The following is a 23,160-nucleotide window of genomic DNA, read 5'->3' as shown; positions in this document are numbered from 1 at the left end:
GCTACTTGAACGAGATAGAAGAACCAATTTCATTGTGTCTATCTTTTATTCTAGTTCAATTATAGTAGGTGGTTTAAAGTTGTACCTTTCAGCTTTCATAAAAGTAATTATATTAGGTACCTTGAGTGTTCAAGTTATAGCTAACTTGAAGTTGTCGCAACAGTTGAGGTTGTGTGCCACAATGAGATTAGAGTTAATCCTTAGGTTTACAAAGAGTTTTTATAAATGCTGTTTTGGCTCAGTGATTTTAGTGGAAGTTTGGGAAAATCCTACTGAGTAGTAGGTCGTGGTTTTTTCACCTTTTGAACCAGGTGTTTTCCACGTAAAAATCTCTATGTTCTTTATTTTCTGTATTTATTATTCCAGAAATAGTAGTAGTTGGAACACCTAGAAGAACCATGTTCTTCTATATAGTAGTTAAGAGAAAATTGGGTACCACACAAATCACCCCCCCCCTCTTATGTGGTATTGACGCTTTAAACATCAATTGGTATCAGAGTGGGTTGTCCTTGAAGAGGCTAACACCTTAGGAAAAGATCAAAATGAGTGCACCACCTGGGAATTGGGAAGGGCAATCTACTGCTAGGCCTCCACTCTTTAATGGTTAGTACTATTCTTGGTTGAAGTACAGGATGAGAGATCACATCATAGGAGAAGACTATGAACTCTGGGACATAGTCACAGATGGTCCTCTAGCAACTACAAAGAAGAATGTTGAAGGAGTTGATGTGCCAAAGGCAAGAGTTGACTGCACTGCTGAAGATTTAAAGAAATGGGAGAAAAATTCTAAGGCCAAGAAATGGCTTGTGTGTGGACTGGGTCCAGATGAGTACTGCAGGATTCAAAGCTGTACTACTGCAAAGGAAATATGGGACACTTTACAAGTGGCTCATGAAGGAACTCCTCAAGTAAAGAGATCAAGAGGAACACTGTTATATTCTCAATATGATAATTTCAGCATGAAGGAAGGAGAATCTATCCAGGAGATGTACACAAGGTTCACAACACTAACAAATGAGCTTAAATCTCTCGGGATAATTATCCTTAAAGAAGACAAGGTTGAGAAAATCTTGACAAGGGTTTTACCAGTGACTTGGGAAAGCAAAATCAATGTTATTCAGGAATCAAAGAATATTGCTACCCTCAAGATGGATGAACTCATTGGAAACCTTACTACCTATGAACTGAGAAGGCAAACCATGAAAATGGGTGAACCCAAGAAGGAAAGAAGTCTGGCTCTCAGAATAGATAAAGTTTTAGATATGGAGGATGATGAAATGGCCATGATCACAAGATATTTCAAAAAGTACCTGTTGAGAGGAAAGTTTTCTTCAAGAGGTACAACCTTCAACAAACCAAGGGTTCCTGAGAAATAGACCAACGAGGGTTGCTACAAATGTGGCAAGACTGACCACATAATCAAGAACTATCCTCAATGGAAAATTGAGTGGAAGAAGTAAAGGGTGGAACGAAGGAACGGGAAGAAGGAACAGGTTCAACCAAAAAGAAACAAAGGATCAACAAAGGCTATGGTTGCTGCTTGGGGAGAAACATCAGATGAGGACTCAGAAGATGAAGCTGGAGATGAACAAACACTTATGGCCATCGAAGAATCAGATGATGAACAAGAGGTAAGTATCCTTCATCTCAAAGACAAGATTAAATTCATGTCTAAAGAAAGGTTGTCTGAGCTATTGTTAGACTTCATTGATGAGTCTGAGATAATTAACAGTGAGAAGGAAGATCTGTCTAGGTAATGTGTGATCCTAAAAGCCAAGTGCAAAAGTCTAGAGGCTAGGGCTAATGAGAGTGATAGTAAAAATGCTAAGTTGAAGGACCAGGTTCTTGAACTTGACACAAGTGTCCTAGAACTTAGGTTTGAGAACTCAAAACTGAAACTAGGAACAGGTAAGAAGTAAGCTGACCACACACATCTCACCCTAGAAGAAAATTTAGGAAAAATGAAGGACGAGTTGTACAGGAAGGATGAGTAGATAAAACTCTTAAAAGAAGATCTAGGGAAGGTAAAACATGAACTAGACAGAACTTGCAAATGGAACAAGGCTTCTAATGCACTTTCCTGGCTACAAGAACATCATAGTAGCAACAAAAAAGGACTTGGCTATGGGACTCAAGCACCTAAGTGGGATCCTAAAAACAAGTACCTCACTCTCCTTGAGAACAAAATCTGCACACACTGTGGCAAAACTGGCCATTGCAAAAATGAATGTAATGCAAAAGAAAAGACCAGTCAAAAGAACAAAGCTTTTGTTCAAGAAAAAAAATAGGTTGTCTGGGTGGGCTAAAAGGAATTTGATTCATCTCTTTGCCTATATAAAGGGACCCAAACTAGTTTGGGTTCCTAAGACTAACCCTTGATTTCTTTTTGCAGGTCCAAGTGAAGGGAAGTAGCCAAATATGGTACATGGATAGTGGCTGCTCAAAACATATGACTGGAAGTAAGAACCAGTTCCTTCCACTTGAGGACTTAAAGGGAGGTAATGTCTCTTTTGGAAATGGGAAGAAAGGTGAGATTATTGGGGTTAAAAGGGCAGGTAAGACAGATTCTCACTCCATTGAGAATGTCTATTTGATAGATGGCTTGAAATACAGCCTGATCAGTGTGTCACAACTATGTGACAAAGGTAACATTGTAGCATTCACCTCTACTAAATGCTTTGTGATTAACCTTACCACTGACAAGATTATTTTGCAAGGAAAAAGAGTTAACAATATTTACATTGTAGGTTTGTCTACACTTTCAGAAAATGAACTTACCTTCCTAAGTGTGTTGGATAATGATCCCCTCCTGTGGCACAAAAGACTTGGTCATGCTAGTCTGAATCAGCTAAACAAATTAGCCTCTAAGGACTTGGTGATAGGGTTAACTAACATCAAGTTTATTTGTGAGGCCTGTGCAAGAGGGAAGCAGGTAAGATCATCCTTCAAAAGTAAGAGAATTGTAAGCACAACCAAGTCATTGGAACTAGTCCATAGGGATCTCTGTGGTCCAATGAGAATCATGAGCACAGGTGGAAAGAAATATGTAATGGTACTTGTTGATGATTATTCTAGATTTACCTGGGTACTATTTTTAACATCTAAAGATGAAGCATTTGACATGTTTGCTTCTTTTGTTAGAAAAATCATAAACAACTAGGTAATCAACTTGCATCCATTAGGTCTGATCATGGAACTGAATTCAAAAATGCTAAGTTTGCTGAATTCTGTGAAGAGCATGGTATAGATCAGAACTTCTCTGCCCCTAGGACTCCTCAACAAAATGGAGTAGTTGAAAGAAAGAACAGGACTCTTGAAGACATGGCTAGGACTATGCTTCTTTCTAGTAAACTGCCCCACAGCTTCTGGCAGAGGCTTTAAATACTGCATGTTACATTATCAATAGATGCATGACTAGACCTCTTGTAGAGAAGACTCCCTATGAGTTACTTTAAGGGAGAAAACCAAATATATCCCATCTTAGGGCATTTGGAAGCAAGTGCTTTGTGCACAATAATGGAAAAGACTCCCTAGGTAAGTTTGATCCCAGAAGTGATGAGGGAGTATTCTTGTGATATTCTTCATATAGAAAATCATATAAAGTGTTCAATAAAAGAACTTTGTGTGTAGAAGAAAGTGTGCATGTAATGTTTTATGAAACTAACGTTCTTTCTAAGAGACAGGAATATGAAGATGAAGCCATTGGATTGGTAAAGGATTTGACTGAAGTCTTAGCACAAGTTAAAGTGGCACGAAAAGAAGGAACAAGTGATGGAACAGGTCCTTCTATTCAGGGCAACCTGATAGGGGGAACTGATCAAAGAGGAATTGAAACAAATCCCCTAAAAGAACCTGTTCATGACCCTGTTCCTCCGCAACAGAATATGGGAGAAACATCTAGCAGACATTAGTTGGTTGTGAAACCTCACAAGTATCAAAGTTCTCATCCTATTGAGAATATAATCACTAATCCAATATCTAGAGTCAAAACTAGATCACAATTAAAGAATTTGTGTGCTTTTGATTCTTTCTTATCTCTTATTGAACCTAAAAATGTTGTTGAGGCTTTGCATGATGCAGATTGGGTGAATTCAATGCAAGATGAACTCAATCAGTTTGAGAGAAGTCAAGTTTGGCATCTAGTTCCAAGACACAAGGACAGATCAGTTATTGGTACAAAATGGGTCTTCAGAAACAAACTTGATGAAGATGAAACAGTTACAAGAAACAAGGCAAGACTTGTGGTCCAAGGTTACAGCCAAGAGTAGGGTATAGATTATGATGAGACTTTTTCTCCAGTTGCAAGACTTGAGGCAATAAGACTCCTCATAGACTTTGTTGCACATATGGAATTCACTCTCCATCAGATGGATGTCAAAAGTGCCTTCGTGAATAGCTACCTGGAAGAAGAAGTGTTTGTGAAACAACCTCCAAAGTTTTAGAGCAAGGAATGTCCTGAGCATGTGTACAAATTAGACAAGGCTCTCTATGGACTCAAGCCGGCCGCTCGAGCGTGGTATGAACGATTGTCCAAATATCTGCTTGAATATGGATACAAAAGAGGTAAAATTGATAGTACCTTATTCTTAAGGAAAAAGGTAAGGATCTCCTTGTAGTACAAATATATGTTGATGACATAATCTTTGGGGCCACCACTGATAAACTAAGTAAGTATTTTGCCAAATTAATGGGGAGTGAGATTGAAATGAGTGTGATGGGTGAGCTTAACTTTTTCTTAGGCTCACAGATCAAACAAAGCTCAAATGGAATCTATCAGCAGAAGTATGCAAAAGAGCTAATCAAAAAGTTTAAAATGGATTGAATCAAAGGAAATAGACACCCCCATTGCAACTGCCACTAAATTAGACTTAGATGAACCTAGTTCATCAGTTGATCAGAAGTTGTATAGGGGTATGATTGGTTCACTCTTGTATCTTACTACCGGTAGACCTGACATAGTTTTCAGTGTAGGGCTTTGTGCACGCTTTCAGGCCGATCCAAAAGAGTCTCACTTAACTGTTGTCAAGAGGATACTAAGATATTTGAAAGGCACCACTGATATGTGTCTTTGGTATCCTAAAGGTAGTAATTTCAATCTAGTAGGATATGCTAATGCTGATTATACAGGTTTCCTTGTAGATAGGAAAAGCACCTCAGGTATGGCTCACTTTCATGGCTCATGTCTTGTATCATGGGCCACTAAAAAGAAAAAATCAGTGGCCTTATCCACTGCTGAGGCTGAATATGTTGTTGCTGCTTCTTGTTGTGCTCAATTGTTATGGATCAAATAGCAGCCGGTAGATTTTGGCGTCAAAGTTGGTTGCATTCCTATATTATGTGATAACACTAGTGCTATAAGTATGACAAAGAACCATGTTCATAATAAGAGGACTAAGCACATAGATGTTAGACACCACTTCTTAAGAGATAACTATGAGAAAGGATTGATCTCCATAGAATTTTTTGCTTCTGATAAACAAATTGCTGACATCTTCACTAAAGCACTGAGTAGAGAAAACATTGAGAGGAACAGGTTGGAATTAGCGATGATTAAGATCACCTAATAGGTCCAGCTCAGAATGCAATGAAAAAAAATGATGAAAAAAATAAAAAATGAAAAAAAAACTGGCTAGGAATTCTGAACTTGTGTTATTATCTAGATTAATTCTTACTGAGCTTCATACTTTAATTAGTATACTCCTGTGACATGTACTTATATGACTCACTGATCTCTTAAAATTTTTCTCTATTATGGCATTTGAGGCATGTTCAAGAGACTTCTAAATGAAGAACCTGGTTCATCAGGATGGGTTCATATGAAAGCTAAGGCATGTTTTCTATACTCTGCACAATTAGAAATATTAATAATGCAATCATGAGCAGAAGTCATATACTTGTTAAATTCCTAGAAAATTCTATCTGTTAGCATTGAACCAGTTCCGTTTGCCTAAAACTCTAAACCGAAAATTTTGCCTAAAATCTAGGGAAGATAAACCGATCAATCAAAATCTGGAATTTCAGGTTGATTAGACCTCTATTTGACCACTACAAAAGGCTTTCGTTACCTATTAAATGTGTATTTATATTTAAATACACATCATTTCTCCTACCATCTTTAAAATTCCAAACCGTCAAAAAACAAATTCTTCACTTTCACTTACCCTCTTCTCCAAAACTCTAAATTCCCAAATTCTCTCAAGAAACCAACAATCATGACTAACTCACAAGACAATTCTGGAACTCCTCCACCACTATCTCCCTCAAATTCAACCACACCTCCTCCAACTAGTACATCGCCAAAACCTAGATTGCAAAGGGTGAAAATGCTTGCTCGAAAAACTATAGCGTCTGGGGCTCTGAGGAAGAAATTAAATGAAAAGCTGAAGGGAACCAAGGCCCATAACTCTAGCTCCAGCTCTAATTTTGAATAATATCAATCCGCTACTGAGGGGGAAGGACCTGGGTCTTCTGACTCTGAAAAGCCTCAAGAATCTCCATCTAAGGTAATTTCTTTTGTGTCTGAGAATCTAGAATCTAGGTTAATTCTAATTGGGTCTGTTAAGGATATAGAAGTACCAGGGTCACAAAGGAGTGGAGGTAAAAAGAATTCTGAAAAAGAAAAAGAGAGAGAGGGTGCATGTGGTAATGAGAGGGGAAATGGGAAGGGAGCAGTTCTTGATATCTATGGGGTTGCACAAGAAAGGGTAAAAGAGAGTGGCATAAAGTCAGGGGAAGTGGTTCTGGGGAAGCTACTGAGGGGTTGGTTCATCTGAGCACACAAAGAGCTGAACCTATTTCATCTACTAAAGAGACCCTAACAGACCTACTGAAAAAGGTTAGGGCAAGCTATGACCCAAAGAAATACATAACTCCCACAACAAAAGCCCCCAATATTCCTAAGCCTTCCAAGAAAAGAAAGTCTTCATCCCCAACACCTACTGCCTCTTCACTGCTAAGGGGTAGAGCCACAAGAAGCAGCGTGGAATAGAGTGAAGCTGATCTACAAAGGGCTTTAAAAGAGAGTAAGAAAAAGAAAATGGATAAAGGAAAGGGAAAGATTGCAAAACCCTCAGAGGCTATTGAGGAAGAGAAGATGGAACTGGTCCATCAAGAAAGGGGTACATCAGTGGAGGTTCCTACCCCCAAGCCTAAAAAGCCCAAGACCTCCTCCAAGAAGTCTTCCTTTGTGTCTGAGGCCGGTGAACCTACACTAGCCAAGAGGACAAGATCTGCAGTGAAAACCAAACAATCAAGAATTTCTGAAGATGATGACTGGAGTGGAGAAGAAGCAGAAAATGATTCTAAGAAGGAACAGGATAAACTTGCCATATTTGGAAAAAGAAAGATTTTAAAGGGTAGATTACTGAGAGACCTGGTAGAACCAGGAATGATGAGATTGGTGTATGCTTAGGGATGGAAGGACATGGTCCTTCAGATGGATGGTAGGCCATCCAGAAATGAGCTAATTGAATTTATGGCCAATCATGCGGTTAAGGATGGAATTGTTAGTATCCTGGTGAAAGGAGTCCAAGTGTAGTTTGAAGCAAAGAAACTGGGAGAGATCCTCGACATACCATCTGAAGGGTTTGAAGACTATACAAGGCAAAGGTGGCCCTTCCTGGACTCCCTCCCTACTGCTCTTGTAATCACCAGGTGGTTTTGTGATTCATAAGAGGTGAATGAAGCCAGGGCTATGCAGAAAAGTGAAATAAGGCCTGAGCACAAGGTCTTGTTTGAATTTGTCAACAAGTGTTTATTGCCCAGACAGGAGAGAAGGCACATTGCTAATTATATGGATCTAGATCTTATGGAGTCCCTGGAGAGAGGAAAGTAAATCAACTGGCCTGCCTTCATTATCAAGCTGCTAGACAAGGTCATAAATGGCTCCAAGGCCCATGCTACTCCCTATGGCTTTATTCTAACCACAGTTCTGGACAGGCTAAATGTGCCTCTGAAGAAATGGGAAATGGCCTCGAGCAAGGATCACTTTGGCATCAATACTCTTCTCGCTTGTGACTATGCAGTCACTGCCATCCCAAATGAACTTGGTTCATCTCTGAAGGTACCCATCAACAGCAAAGTTAGGACTCTGGTTCAGGAATGTGTAGCTAAGGATGCTAAAAAAGCTAGGCTTAACGATCGTCTGATTGAAGTGGAAACTGAGAGGGATGGCCTCAGAACTGAGCTTGCCAAAGAAAAGGAGAAGAATGATGGAATTCTTCATAACATGCTGAGTCTTCTCCAAACACAAACCCAACCCTCTTGTTCCTCCAAGCCTTATGACTCCTGAACTTATTTAGTACCTCCGTGACCCAGGTTAGGGATGTTTCTATCTTTTGTTTTTTTTGCTCATGGTTTGAATGTTTTTTCTTTCTTTTTGTGGATTATTGGTGGCAACATATCTCTGTCGAAGATAACTACTATTTTGCTCTTATTCAATGATTAATTTGTCCTTGATAGTGTAAATATGTTTGCTTGATTACTGATGATTGCACCATGATTGCACTTGCAGTTGCCCCAGTGGCCATGAATACTTATTAAAATCTGGGTATCACACTTTGTATGCAACTTTTCGATGATGCCAAAATGGGGAAGAGACATTGTGCTTTACACATTCTGAAAATAAGTGATATTTATAACCTAATTAACCTGGTTCTTGATAATAAGTGAATTTTCTAAGTTTAGTATTGATAGTTAAGCTGAGTTCTTACAGGTTCCAAATCAGTAAAAACCATAGAGTTTGCCATCATCAAAAAGGGGGAATTTGTTGGCCCAAGAATAGGTGAAGTTTTGAAGAATGACAAAAAGAACTCAGTCATGGACTAGGTCCATCTTGTGAAGCACAGTCATGATCAACCTATACATGTGAGATGCACGTGAAGGAGATAAGTCCTACTGATCAAGAAACAATATCTCCTGATCTGATCGAAAATGTTGCATATTGGATAAGGGGAGAAAGTCTCCTTATATGAAGAGAACACAATCTAGGATGAAGATAGTGTTAGAGTTTGAGATCATCATGAACCTTTCTACGATAGGAGAGCAGCAATTGAGTTCTAATCAAACTCTGATTACTAACCTATTAAATGTCAGAGTTGTTCTCTCTTAGAGGGGATTCACATACGCAGAAGTTAACTAAATTAGAGCAAAAAAGCAAGGCGATTTTGCAAGCAATTTATGTGGGATTTGAGTGTGCACTCCGGAACCTTCTTGAACGAGATAGAAGAACCAGTTCCATTGTGTCTATATTTTATTCCAGTTCAATTGTAGTAGGTGGTCTAAAGTTGTACCTTTCAACTTTCATAGAAGCAATTGTATTAGGTACCTAGAGTGTTCAAGTGATAGCTAACTTGAAGTTGTCGCAACAGTTGAGGCTGTGTGCCACAACGGGATTAGAGTTAATCCTTAGGTTTACAAAGAGTTTTTGTAAATGCTATTTTGGCTCAGTGATTTTAGTGGAAGTTTGGGAAAATCCTATTGAGTAGTAGGTCGTGGGGTTTTCACCTTTTGAGCCAGGTGTTTTTCATGTAAAAATCTCTGTGTTCTTTATTTTCTGTATTTATTATTCCGCAAATAGTAGTAGTTGGAACGCCTAGAAGAACCAGGTTCTTCTATACAGTAGTTAAGTAAAAATTGGGTACCACACAAATCACCCCCCCCCTGTGTGTTATTGACGCTTAAAACATTAGGTACCAATTTGACTTTTCGGTTTTCTTATTTGCGTTCTAAATTATATTTTGAGCATGCTACAAAGTTGATATAACTGAATGTCACTTGTATGAATGATTTTAGTTGAGTTCCAAAGGTTCCAGATGCATTCCGGACAAGTTTGAAATGTGAACTCTACACCAACACAGGATCTATAGTAACCGCAATTGCAAAAGGAGAGCCACAATCATCACAAAGAACTAGTAAGGTGGAAACACAGTAGGGCTACCAAGGCAAGACTTAGACTGCGATGGCATTTGAGATAGACTGGGCGAAAAAACCGACTTTCCACGATCGTTATTCATGATCGTGGTGAGGGTTGGCCGGCCATTGAGGGTTGACCCCTTTGCAATTGCAGAATTGATCACGGCCAACTATGCCTTATAAAAAAAACTAAGCGGTCGTTGCAAATATAATCCGGTTTACAAGCCCGGAGTCGAATCTCACAAAGAACTAAGGTTTTGCTACAATTGTTTATTATCACTTTGAACAAATTCAAAAATTATAAAGATTGAGATATTATTTCTAACTAATTAACTAACTAGTTAAAGTAGTAAATTTTAACCTAGAGATACTAAGGTTTGGAGAAAAGATTAACGAGAGGTCTAGAGTTACGATTTCCTTTATTGTCAAAATCTCCCCAGCTACGTTTCCTATAAATTCGCCTAATTATTTTCAACCGATCATGAGCACTTTGGGTATCGTACCTCTCTCTAGAGAAACTACCACAATTTACTAGACATATTCTCTCGAACTACGCCAGTTGGCACTAGTTCACCGCTCACTATGATCGCACTAAAGTTTCGTTATCTCTAATCTCTCCTTTAAACCCTCCGTATTGATCTCTCACATACGTTAGGAGTGATATTGTTCAACAACTACCTAAATATGTACTCTCTCTCGAGCAATATACACGCTAGATAGGCACAGTTAATTGAGAGCCCTTCAATCAACAACAACGAAAATATAGTTTAATAAGTAGAGAAAAATCAAAGGCAAATATATATTAAACACATTAGAAAATCATCCTCTAATAGGTTCCATAAAACCCTAGATTAGAAAGTGTAGCTACTCATAACCATACTAACAATCATGATAATAATTGAAAGCACTAAAATACAAATTAAGGAAGAACGGAAGAGAAACCTCTTGTGATTCGTTGCTTCCAGGTGTTCTCGTAACCTTCTTGCCTCTCCAATAATGTATTTTCCTAAGAACTAGGTTTAGAACCCCTTTAATACATGTTGGGGGCGTGTAGGGTTGAAACTACCAAGTCCTAGCCAAAATAGGACGAAACCCGCCATAACTGTCTAGCTTGGCGTCTGGCGCCAATCAGGATGCCGAAATTTTTCACTATTCTGCCTTTGGCATTTTGGTTGGTGAATGTCACCAAAGTGGGCACCAAACTCATACCCCCTCAAAATTCTTCTATTTTTACTTAACTTTGCATGTAAGCTTGCCAAATCACTTCAAATTGACATATAAACACCATTATTAAGCTCGAGTCACAAATATTTACACCAAAGTTAACAAGATTGAGGTATAATGCAAGGCAATTTACATGCAAAAATATGAATTTTTAACCTAACATCACCACCCCACAGTTAAGCTCTTGCTCGTCCTCGAGCAACCTAAAACCTTGATAACCAAACAATGCATGCAAGACATCGTACATTGGAGGAACATTTGGCAATTCAACACACTACACCTATGACCATGGTTGATACCAACAATTGAGCCCTTGCATACGAATTCATACCTTTTCCAACTTTCACATGCCAGAATATTAGTGACCAATTAAAAACACTCAAACAACCTGCCCATAACCTCAAAGACCAACTTGTCGCCAATAGGCACTCTCAACTCATACACTCATCCAACAAGAGATGGTTAATAATGTTACCTATCCGTCATGGACTCACATGCCATACCAAAGAATAAGAAGGTATTTTGTCCACACATTCAAATATGCATTCGCATATAATTTAAGGACATAACATATATGAACAAAGAACTATTCACTCTCACAAAGAAATTCATGTGCACTTCATGGCTGTACCATAGGCTTGCCCATAGTTTATATCCCCACTAATCTAAGCTCACAAAGTCTAAGATTAATTAGGTCTTTCTGAGTGTAATGTGGGCTAAAGGACGGATAGGATAAAGAAATTTAATATACTACACTTAACATTCCACTACACATTTTTCATGACCAATTCAAGTAATGCCACGAAATCATATACTACTTGGCCCTTTTTCATTAAGCATAACTCTACATTCACTAGTTCGGATCCTGATGAATAGGAGGTGTATTTTCTATATACTGTTTTTTCTCTCTCTATTTTTTATTTTTTTTGTATTTTTTGTGCTTTTCTTTTTCTTCAACACTCTCCACAATTTTAGGTTGTCCGGCTAATGATCTTCCAAAATATACATGCACCTTTTGGCCTTTCTATGGATTCACTCAAAAGTTATCCCAACTCTCACCTTACTCTTCTAGCGACTTAAGTGGTTTCGGAGGTAAATGTTTAACAAGATTTAATTAAGTACAAAATAGAAATTGGCTTGTAATGTGGGTGCCAAAGAGAAGGCTTCTAGGCTCAAATGGGTTATTTAAGGATAATTTTATTTATGGTGGCATAATAGCTCAATGGACAATTAAAGGAATGCCTACATCATCTTCTAGACTCACAAAACTTACTTATTTCGCTTTGACTAACACATATGACAAGTTCTAGACAAACACAGGATAGCACAGAATGTAATTAAAATCTCACATCATATAATGCACATGACCCCAGTCGGGACGATCCCATTCCAACTCCCAAGTTTAGGCAAGTAGTCACAAAGTCAAAAAATATTAAGCAATAAAGCACTACATGAGCAATGAATCAAGTAACTGAGAGAAAGCGTCATTAATATGTTATTCAATCTTTCACGGCATCAATTTTCATCAAAACATGTTAGGAAGGTAATTTGCATTCTAAGGCCTAAATATGTTAGCATCAAACAGGTCAAAAGGCACATAACAACACTCAAGTTTCCTTCTCTAGATTTCCTAAAAAATAAAAAAAAAATAAAAACTACCTGGTTAAAGTTACATCCTTGGAAAAGAACCGATGCCAAAAGAAAAATGAAGGGGGATTATTATCTACCTACGACTAACTAAATATAAAAAAATAAGTATTTTTGGAATTTCTTCATTGGATCTTAATCCCTCAAGAAAGCTGTCCGAGAGATCCATCGTCAGGAAAAGTCCTATTTTTATAAACTAACAAAACTAAAATACCACAGAAAATCACTCAAACAATCTTCTCACCCCACACTTAAAATTATACATTGTCCCCAATGCACACCATAAATAATAAGAAGGCGAAAGAAACTCCCTGGTAGGCCAAAGGGCGAAGCATTAGCAGCTCATGGGATACTCAGACTTCTCCCAGACCTGGTTCTTTGTGCGGGCACTCCACACTTAGTTCGAACTATCTGATTTGCTTTTGCTTCCTTCCAATGGATTTATTTTCATGCACCTATAAAATAAAAATCAGCACTACAAAAATAATACGATTAATTAAAATAAAAAATAAAAAAAGCAGTAAAGCTGGGTTCAGAAGCAGTTCAACGCCCAGCTAGCGCCAGGTGCCAATGATTTTTTTTTGAATTAAAACTAAATAAAAACAAAAAAATTGGGTTTCCTCCCAATAAGAGCTTGATTTAACATTGCGGCACGACGCAGACTTTCGGATTACACTTCACTTACATATTGAGGTTCGTTCAATTGTATCACATCTTTCTCTCTGTTTTCGTCACTCATTCTTACGTAGTGTTTCAACCTTTGCCCATTGACTTTAAACCTATTCGTCCCATCGTCGAACTCAATTTCTGCAGCTCCATTTGATAGCACCTACACTACTCTGAATGGTCCCAAACATCTAGACTTCAACTTGCCCAGAAACAACTTCAATCTCAAATTGTATAGCAATACCACGTCTCCAGGTTTAAAATTTCGCTCAAGAATATTTTTTCCATGCATCATCTTCATTCTCTCCTTATATAGCCATGTACTCTCAAATGCATGGTAACGGAACTCGTCAAGCTCGTGCAATTCTGTGACTCTACTTGTACCCGCTATTTCCATGTCGAGATTTAGCTGCCTCAATGCCCACCAAGCTCTATGATCCAACTCCACGGGTAAGTGACATGCTTTCCCAAATACCAGTTTATATGGAGACATGCCAATTGGAGTTTTAAAGTGGTATGATAGGCCCATAGTGCATCGTCTATTTTTTTCACCCAATCCGTTCTTGTAGCATTCACGATCTTTGTCAACACAATCTTTATTTCTCTATTCGACACTTCCACCTGTACACTTGTTTTTGGATGATATGGGGTGGAAACCTTGTGGCGAATACCATAAATGAGTGCCTATTTTACTGATTATTGTCGTTGGAGTGCCAAAACGGGTGATATTTTCCTTCTAAGAAAATCAGTGACTCCCTTTGCATCATTTATAGGAAGTGCCACAAATTCCACCCACTTTGACACATAGTCCACAGCTACAAGTATATACTTGTTGCCATATGAGCTGACGAAAAGCCCCATAAAATTTATTCCCCAAACGTCAAACACTTCCACTTCCTGAATTGGGTTCATGGGCATTTCATGTCGGCAAGAAATATTCCCGGTTCATTGGCATTCATCACAACCCTTCACCCAGAGGTGTACATCTTTGAATAAAGTTGGCTAGTAGAAGCCCGACTCTAACACTTCCGTAGTTGTCCTTACTCCCCAGAAATAGCCACCATTTGGGGATGCGTGACAAGCCTACAAAATAAAAGATTGGTCTATCTCGGGGATACATCTCCAGATCATGTTATCAATACAAATTTTGAACAGATAAGGCCCATCACAATAATACATGCGACAGTCACAAAAGAACTTTTTCTTTTGGATAGAGGAAAGGTCATAAGAGACAATATCGCTCGCCAGGTAGTTTGCAATGTATGCATACCATGGCGCTACCTCAAGGCTCGTGGACAACAGTTGTTTATGCGGGAAAGTCTCCATAATCTCTTCCACCTCAACCTTCTTCTCTGCTTCTTCCAGCCTAGACAAGTGATTGGAAACTTGGTTCTCTGTTCCCTTTTGGTCACAGATTTCCAAGTTAAATTCTTGCAGTAGTAGCACCCATCGAATCAAGCACGCCTTTGACTCCTTCTCAATTAGGTACCTAAGAGCAACATGGTCAGTATAAACAATTACCTTTGAGCCTATCAGGTATGACCTGAATTTGTCAAGTGCAAACACCACTGCTAGCATCTCCTTCTCAATCACTGTGTTATTTAGTTAGGCACCACTCAAGGTTCTACTTGCGTAGTAGATTGGATGCATGACTTTATCTTTTCTTTGTCCAAGAACTGCTCCCACAGCATAGTCGCTTGCATCACACATCAGCTCAAATGGTTGTTCCCAGTTGGGTGAAACTATGATAGGTGCAGACACTAGCCTCTTCTTCAATTCCTTAAAAGCTACCATGCAGTCATCAAAAAATACAAAAGGGTGATCTTTGTCAAGCAATTTACACAAAAGGTTAGCAATTTTGGAAAAATCTTTTATAAACCGCCTGTAGAAACCGGCGTGGCCAAGGAAACTTCTTATTTCCTTAATGGAAGTGGGTGGTGGAAACTTTTCTATTACATCAACCTTTGCATGATCCACCTCAATGCCCTTACTTGACACTAGGTGCCCCAAGACTATACTTCATGTACCATACAATGGCATTTTTCCTAGTTTAATACTAGATTAGTCTCCATACACCTCTTCAATACTCTTTTCAAGTTCATAAGGCAATCATCGAATGAGTTCCCCACCACTGAGAAGTCATCCATGAAAACCTCCATTATTTCCTCTACTATATCTGTGAAGATGGCCATCATGCACCTTTGGAATGTGGTGGGTGCGTTGCATAGGCCAAACGACATTCTCTGAAAGGCACAGATGTCATACGGACAGGTGAACGACATTTCTCTCTATCCTTCGGGGCAATAGAAATCTGATCATACCCCGAGTATCCATCCAAAAAGCAAAAGTGGGACCTCCCTTCAAATCTATCAAGCATCTGATCAATGATTGGCAGTGGAAAATGGTCTTTTTGGGTGGCCTTGTTCAACCTTCTATAATCCTTACAGATTCCCCATCTTGTCACAGTTCTTGTTAATATCAACTTGTTGCTCTCATTTTGCACTACAGTCATTCCACCCTTCTTTGGCACACACTAAACTGGGCTGGCCTAGTTGTTGTCAGAGATGGGAAAAATGATTTCTAAATCTAACCACTTGATCACTTCTTTCTTCACCACTTCTTTCATGTTGGGGTTCAGCCTTCTTTGATGTTCTTTGGAAGGCTTGTGCCCATCTTTCAGTAGAATCTTATGCATATAAAAAGTTGGCTTGATACCCTTTATGTCTACAATGGTCCAATCGATTGCGGTTTTGCACTCCTCCAGAACCTGCAATAGTTGTTCTACCTATACATCTAACAAACTAGATGAGATAATAACGGGTAAAGTCAAGTTTGCTCCTAAGAAAGCACACCTGAGGTGAGACGGTAATAGTTTTAGTTCCAACTCTGGTGGCTCTTCAATTGATGGCTTAGCTGGAGGGTTCTTTCTTTCTTCTAAGTGTAAAGCTCGAATTCGAGCTCTCTTTTCCAGTATCCTTGGCCTTTAAGAGCCAAAACCCACTCTGCCAAGTCCTCACCATCTACCTCTTCTAAGTTCATCAGGAAGGTTGTCAGAGCGTCTTTAACATTCAGAGTCTTATCTTCCTCCTCCAAAATTAGATCTACAATTTTTATTAGAGAGCAGTAAGAAAATTCAGTTTGTCACCACATAGACTTCTACACATTGAACGTTACCTCTTCATCGTTCAGTCTTATCTTTACCTCCCTAGTTTCACAATCAATTAGAGATCTTCCAGTGGCCAAGAATGGCCTTCCCAAAATTATGGGAATCTCCCTGTCAACCCGGCAATCCAGAATGACAAAATCTGCCGAAAACACAAACTTTCCAACCTGTAATAGTACATCATCAAGCATACCTGATGGCCTCTTCACCGTTCGGTCATCTAGTTGTACTAACATGGATGTAGGTCTTGCTCTTCCAATGCCTAACCTTTTAAAGACAGCCAAGGGCATCAGGTTTATGCTCGCCCCCAAATCCCACAATACTTTAGCAAAAGCATAGATGCCTATTGTGCATGGGATTATGAAACTCCCAGGGTCGGACAACTTCTCAATTATGGGTCTCGTCAAGACAGCACTACATGTTTGAGTTAGTGTAACAGTGGCCAAGTCTTGAAAGTCGAACATGCGAGACATCAAGTCTTTCATCATTTTTGCATATCCAGGCATCTTCCTCAAGGCGTCAATCAATGGAATGTTGACATGGATTTGCTTCAACATCTCCATGAATTTCTTATACTGCTCATCCTTTTAATATTTGGCCAACCTCTGCAGGAAGGGTGCTGGCAGTCGCTTCTTCCCTGTAACTTGAGTTAGATCCTGCTCGTGCACTTTTTCTACTGCCTTCTCTTGCACTCCCTCAGCCTCCTTTTCAACCTCTATTTTTTTTTATTTCCTCCTGGGCTGGATGATTATTACTTTGTTAGCTCAGTTGACTCATCTACCTCAATTGGTACTGGCACAAGTATCTCAGTTGGTCAGCTTTCGCGAGCAATTTCTTGCTATAGATCAAGATCTCAACCATTTATCAGACTCCCAGCCATCAGCTGCATTGGGCCCCGCTCTTTCGGGTTAACATGTGTGTCAGCAGGTAATATCCCTTGAGGACGATTGTTAAGGGCCATGGATATTTGCCTTAGTTGAATTTAAATGCCCCTGATAGCTGAGTCGTGTGATACTACCTTTTCGTGCATCTGGTGTGACTTTTCTTATATCTGGTTGACCTTTTCTTCCATTTTTCCGCTGGACCCAATGAGTTGTTGCAACATTCCTTTTGTTTCAAACAACCCATCATCTTGTCGCAGTATATATTGCTGTTGAGGTTGTTGATAAGCTAGTTGTTGATTCTGCTAATTGTACCCTTATTGCCTTTGATAAGGCACAGCCTGACCTTGTGGTTGTGCAGCTCCAGGATTATTATTATTATTGTTGTACTGCTACAGTGGTGACCTATATTGTTGAATTTGTTGTCCCCAAGTCTGATCGCCTTGTCTCTGACCTCTATAGTTGTCCACATAGTTCATATTCTCTTGATAGTTCTGATTGTCACTTTAGCCACTCCACGCACACACATATGGCTAATTAATGCATGGTGTGCATAATCCTCCATTTGTTGTGTCAACTATGTGCACTTGCTTCTAGCCTGACTCGTCAATCTTTTTGGTTAGGATACTCAATTGCGTCATCATCTTAGCCATATTCTCAGCCATGGAGTTCTTTGGATCTAAAGCTACTGAGTGAACTATAGGAGTGATTGTAGAGTCTCTTGTCATCCATCATGAGTTTTGCGCCATTTTATCAAGTAAGACTTGCATTCCCTGAATGATTAACTCAAAAATGCTCCACCTGCTGAAGCATCAACATTGGCTTTCAAGCTGTCTGCCAATCTCATGTAGAACCTTTGCCCCAACATATGATCTGGAATGCCATGATGTGGAAACTTAACCAGCATACCTTTTAATCTCTCCCATGTTTCTTGTAGTGTTTCAGCTGGTTTCTGCTTGAAGTTCAATATCTCATAAACTTGTTTGGCAGTCTTATTGGGTGAGTAGAACTTGTTCAAAAACTGCTTGACCAATTCCTCCCAAGTGGTGATGGAGTTTATGGGGAGCGAATTGAGCCAAGTCTGAGCCTCTCCCATCATTGAGAATGGAAACAACAACAGCCTTATTGCTTCCAGTGTCACATTTGGTTGCCTTTGCATGACACATATCGATAGGAAATTTTTTAGATGCTGTTGAGGATCTTTAATGTAAGACCTCGAGAACAGTCTCTTGTTCTGCAATAAATGTAGCATGTTGTTTGTGATTTGAAATGATTTCGCTTGTATCTGAGGGACTACACTTACGGTTGCCAGATTTTCAGTGGTGGGTTATGCCCAATCATACAAGGCTGCTTCTGGCACAAGAGGTGCCACACCCTGATTGTGTGGGTTATTCCCATTATTTTTATTGTTTGGGTTGTATATTACGTCACCCATGCCTAGTTCGATTCTTTCTATTGAATTCTGTTGTAGTATGTTCTTCTTGTTTTTAAGATTTAATGCCTTGAAAGCTTTCTCAAGATCCGATAATACTTCAAATAATTCGCTAGTTCTTGAGGAGTTTCTAGGCATGCACCTGTAATGCCCAAGACTACAAATGTTAGAATTTCAATATAATAAATTTAAAATGAAGAAAATTGACTAAACTAAGAATCCTAACAATTCTTCTAGCTGTAATAAATAATACCGTTAGTTTTCCGGTAACGACGCTAAAATTTGACCACGCCCAACTATGCCTTATAAAAAGGACTAGGCGATCATTGTAAATATAATCCGGTTTACAACTCTGGAGTCGAATATCACAGAGAACTAAGGTTTTGCTACAACTGTTTACTATCACTATGAAGACAAGTTTGAACAAATTGTGAAATTATAAAGATTGAGATATTATTTCTAACTAATTAAAGTAGTAAATTATAACCTAGAGCTACTAAGGTTTAGAGAAAAGATTAAGGAGAGATCTAGAGTTATGATTTCCCCTATTGTCGAAATCTCCCCCTGTCACGACCCCAATACTGACCTGGTCGTGATGGTGCCTATCGTGGAACTAGGCCAGCCTCAACTCAACGCAACCCAAAACCACATTACTAAAACTGAATCATTTGCAGAAAAGCTTTTATCATTTCAAATAAATTGTTTAAGACATAAATAAAGATTCATATTACAGTACAACCTTCCCAAAACCCGGGTATCACAGAGTACGTGAGCGTCTAAGGTGAATACATAGTCTATTAAAGTGTTTAAAACGGCAATTGTATTACAACTGAAAATGAGAAGGAGAGCCAAGGCTTGCGAACACCATGCAGATACCTCAACAAACTCCACAGCCTGCAACCTCAATCAGTGATTTCCACTAGGGCCAAAAGTACCTGGATCTGCACACAAGATGAAGGGGGTAACGTGAGTACACCAACTCAGTAAGTAACAAGTCCAACCTTTGGACTGATAGGTAGTGACGAACTCAACTTCATCAAAGGTAACAGAATATGACGTACAGAAATGTAGGCATGCTTTCAGTTAAATAAACAGCTTGAATAGTTAAACAGAGCAGGTAAATACAGGGTAAGGAAGTGTAACTCTACTATGTCTACATGCCAATGCACATGATGTATGAAATGCACCATGCTACGTGCCTCATGTGCCAACAATCTCAAATGATCATCCACTCAGTACTGTATATGGCTTATACGGCCCAGGGAAGATCCATCTCGGAATATATACATCTTTGATAGCAGTCATTCAGTACTGAGGAAGGTCATTCCAGCCTATGGAGAAGATCTATCTCCAGATAATAACGATAACAACCTCACAACCATTCAGTACTGTATATGGCTCACAAGACCCAGGGAAGATCCATCCCGAAATATATACACATCACTGACAACAGTCATCCAGCACCGAGGAAGGCTATTCCAGCCCTATAGAGAAGATCCATCTCCAGTTATAAGTACTTCGGACAAGATCCATGTCGATGGAAGATCCATCCCTCAATAATATCCACTGCGCTTACTGGGGTGTATAGACTCCGGAGGGGCTCCTTTCAGCCCAAGCGCTATAAAAAGCCAACAAAGGCATATTCAATATCCCGTTGCGGCGTGCAACCCGATCTCATACTGTCACTCCATATCAGGCTTTCGGCCTCACTCAGTCATCAATCTTCAGTCTCATACACACGGGCTCAAAGTGCCATGATACTATCCCAAAACAATGATATGATGTGCCAAATAACAGTTATCGAGAATGAGACATGATATAATATGCATGAATAGGACTGAGTACAGAATAACAATGAAGCTAATGATATGACAGCAAGAAACAACCTCTCGTGTATCAATAGTGTCGGTGTGAAGCCTTAACATAATAAGTAGCATGATTTATAGCTCATTAACTTAATCACACAATCACAACACATATATAAGCAAGAAAGAGTCACTAAGCGGTGCAATCGAATGATCCAGGCCACAATTCTCACGGTGCACGCCCACACGCCCGTCACTTGGCATTGTGTAACCTCAATAGTAATCATAGAACACATAGTTTGGGGTTTCAAACCCTCAGAACCAAGTTTGGAAGCGTTACTTATCCCAACCAAGCAAAAACTCTAACCCGCGATGCCCTTGCCTCTCGATCTGGCCTCCAAATACTCCGAATCTAACCAAAATTAGTATATTATCATCAACATATGCTAAAGGAATGAAACCCAGACGAAAATTATCAAATTAGACCCAAATTTCCAAATTTGCTCAAACCCGCCCCCCCGGGCCCATGTCTTGGGATCCAACAAAAGTCGCGAAACTAGAAACTCCTTTCACTCCCGAGTCCATACATACCAAAGTCATCAAAATCGGACCCCAAATGGTCCCTCAAATCTTCAATTTAAACTCTCCAATTTCAAGCCCCAATCCCCTAACTTTCTTCCCTAATTTCCACTAATATCATGATTAAACAATGGAAAAATAATCATAAACACAAGTAATAAAGCTTAAGTAGCTCACCCAAGTGATAACCCTTGATCGCTCTTGAGGAATCACTGCCCAAGCTCAACTCCCGTCTTCAAAAATGGAGAAACTTAGGAAAATTCGTGAAGGAGACCTTTTTATACCTTCTGCCTATCCACACCTATGGTCTCAGAGTTGCTTCTGCGACGCCGCACCTACGGAAAAACCATCGCAGGTGCGGTTTTCACTTAATCCTAGACATCCCGCTTCTGCGGTCAGCTTCCTACTCCTGCAGTATTGCAGGTGCGGTCCATGTGCACACCTGCGGTTTTCTTCAGCTCCTCAACTCTCCGCATATGCGGTCTAATCTCTCTTCTACGAGGCTCGCACCTGCGGTCCCCAATCCGCAGGTGTAAAAATGACAGAAGCAACAAAGTTCAGCTGCTCAAACTAAATTCCAAATCCTTCCGTTAGCCATCTGAATTCTTCCCGAGGCACTCGAGGCTTCCACCAAAAATACCAACAAGTCACATACCACTATACAAACTTATCCCAACCTTCAGAACACTCAAGACAACATCGAAACACCAAATCGACCTCAGATTCAAGCCTAAGAACTTAGAAATTTTCAAATTTGGCATATGATGCCAAAACCAATCAAACCTCATCTGAATTTTGCCCACACGTCACAAATGAAACAAAGGATCTACTCCAATTTCCGGAATTCCATTTAGACCCCGATATCAAAATTTCCACTACCAATCAGAAAACGCCAAATTTTTAATTTCGCCAATTCCAACCTAATTCTACCACGAACCTCCAAATCATATTTCGGATGCTCTCCTAAGTCCAAAATCACCTAACGGAGCTAACCAAATCACAAAAATCCAAATCTGAGATCGAATACTAAAAAATCAGGACTTGGTCAAACCTTTCAAATTTAAAGCTTCAAGTTGAGAATCATTCTTCAATATCTGTTTCGATTAACCTGAAAACCAAAATCTACGATTTACGTAAGTCATAATACATCATACATGGTTAGTCATGCCCGAGAACTGGCGAGCGAAGTGCAAATGCTCAAAGTGACCAATCTGGTCGTTACATCCTCCCCCACTTAAACATATGTTCGTCCTCGAACATATCAAGAGTTGTTCCAAAAGCCAACAAATCGTTGTATAACCTTACCATGCACATACCCGGGGGTGATCCCACGTCACCCCATCCCACATAGGCACGATAGCACAACATAACTGAAATTTCACAATCCAACCTAGCCCATTAGCCTTAGAATCAAATTTCCACTTCTGAAGTTATCTATGAGATCAGAACCTCACATCTATACTCGAATAAGTCCAAAAAAAGCTGTAACAAACCATATTTGTACCCAAGATGTAATCACATAATATACACATAAGTCAACAACTCGTAGCGATAACTTCTAATCACTGCAGCTGCTCAAACAACCGAATACCGGTAATAAACCCTCTTATCAAACAAGGCCTCATTCCAACACTTTTGTATACTTCCAATGATGAATAAAACACGCAGAAAGTCATAACCATTCCTTAGATCAACCAATCATAGAGCTCTCTTTCCTCCGGCAAGGACCATAGTAAATTTCTAAGCCGAATCTCGATAATGTCCTTCCCACATGCTGAAATCGGATACGATAGTTTTCATTCTAGATCCCAATGACCTCATCCCACCCAACATGACTACTATAGTGACATG

At 39.5% G+C, this 23,160-nt stretch overlaps 1 protein-coding gene and 1 non-coding gene across 2 annotated transcripts; both read left to right on the top strand.

Annotated features, from left to right (window-relative positions):
- The first annotated feature begins 632 nt into the window (after positions 1–632).
- On the top strand, positions 633–3,911 carry LOC138873573 (uncharacterized). The gene is made up of 4 exons (XM_070152044.1): positions 633–1,338; positions 1,774–1,908; positions 2,598–2,932; positions 3,684–3,911. The coding sequence occupies exons 1-4, from the start codon at positions 633–635 to the stop codon at positions 3,909–3,911; spliced, it is 1,404 nt and encodes a 467-aa protein (XP_070008145.1).
- Positions 3,912–18,371: 14,460 nt separating this feature from the next.
- Positions 18,372–18,478, top strand: LOC138874325 (small nucleolar RNA R71). The gene has a single exon (XR_011401364.1). It is a non-coding gene; the product is annotated as a small nucleolar RNA R71 (small nucleolar RNA).
- Positions 18,479–23,160: the final 4,682 nt, after the last annotated feature.

This window comes from Nicotiana sylvestris, chromosome 7 (assembly GCF_000393655.2).
Source record: "Nicotiana sylvestris chromosome 7, ASM39365v2, whole genome shotgun sequence".
NCBI lineage: Eukaryota > Viridiplantae > Streptophyta > Magnoliopsida > Solanales > Solanaceae > Nicotiana > Nicotiana sylvestris.
The sequence above is the reverse complement of the archived record's forward strand: the minus strand, read 5'-3'. Positions and strand labels throughout refer to the sequence as shown.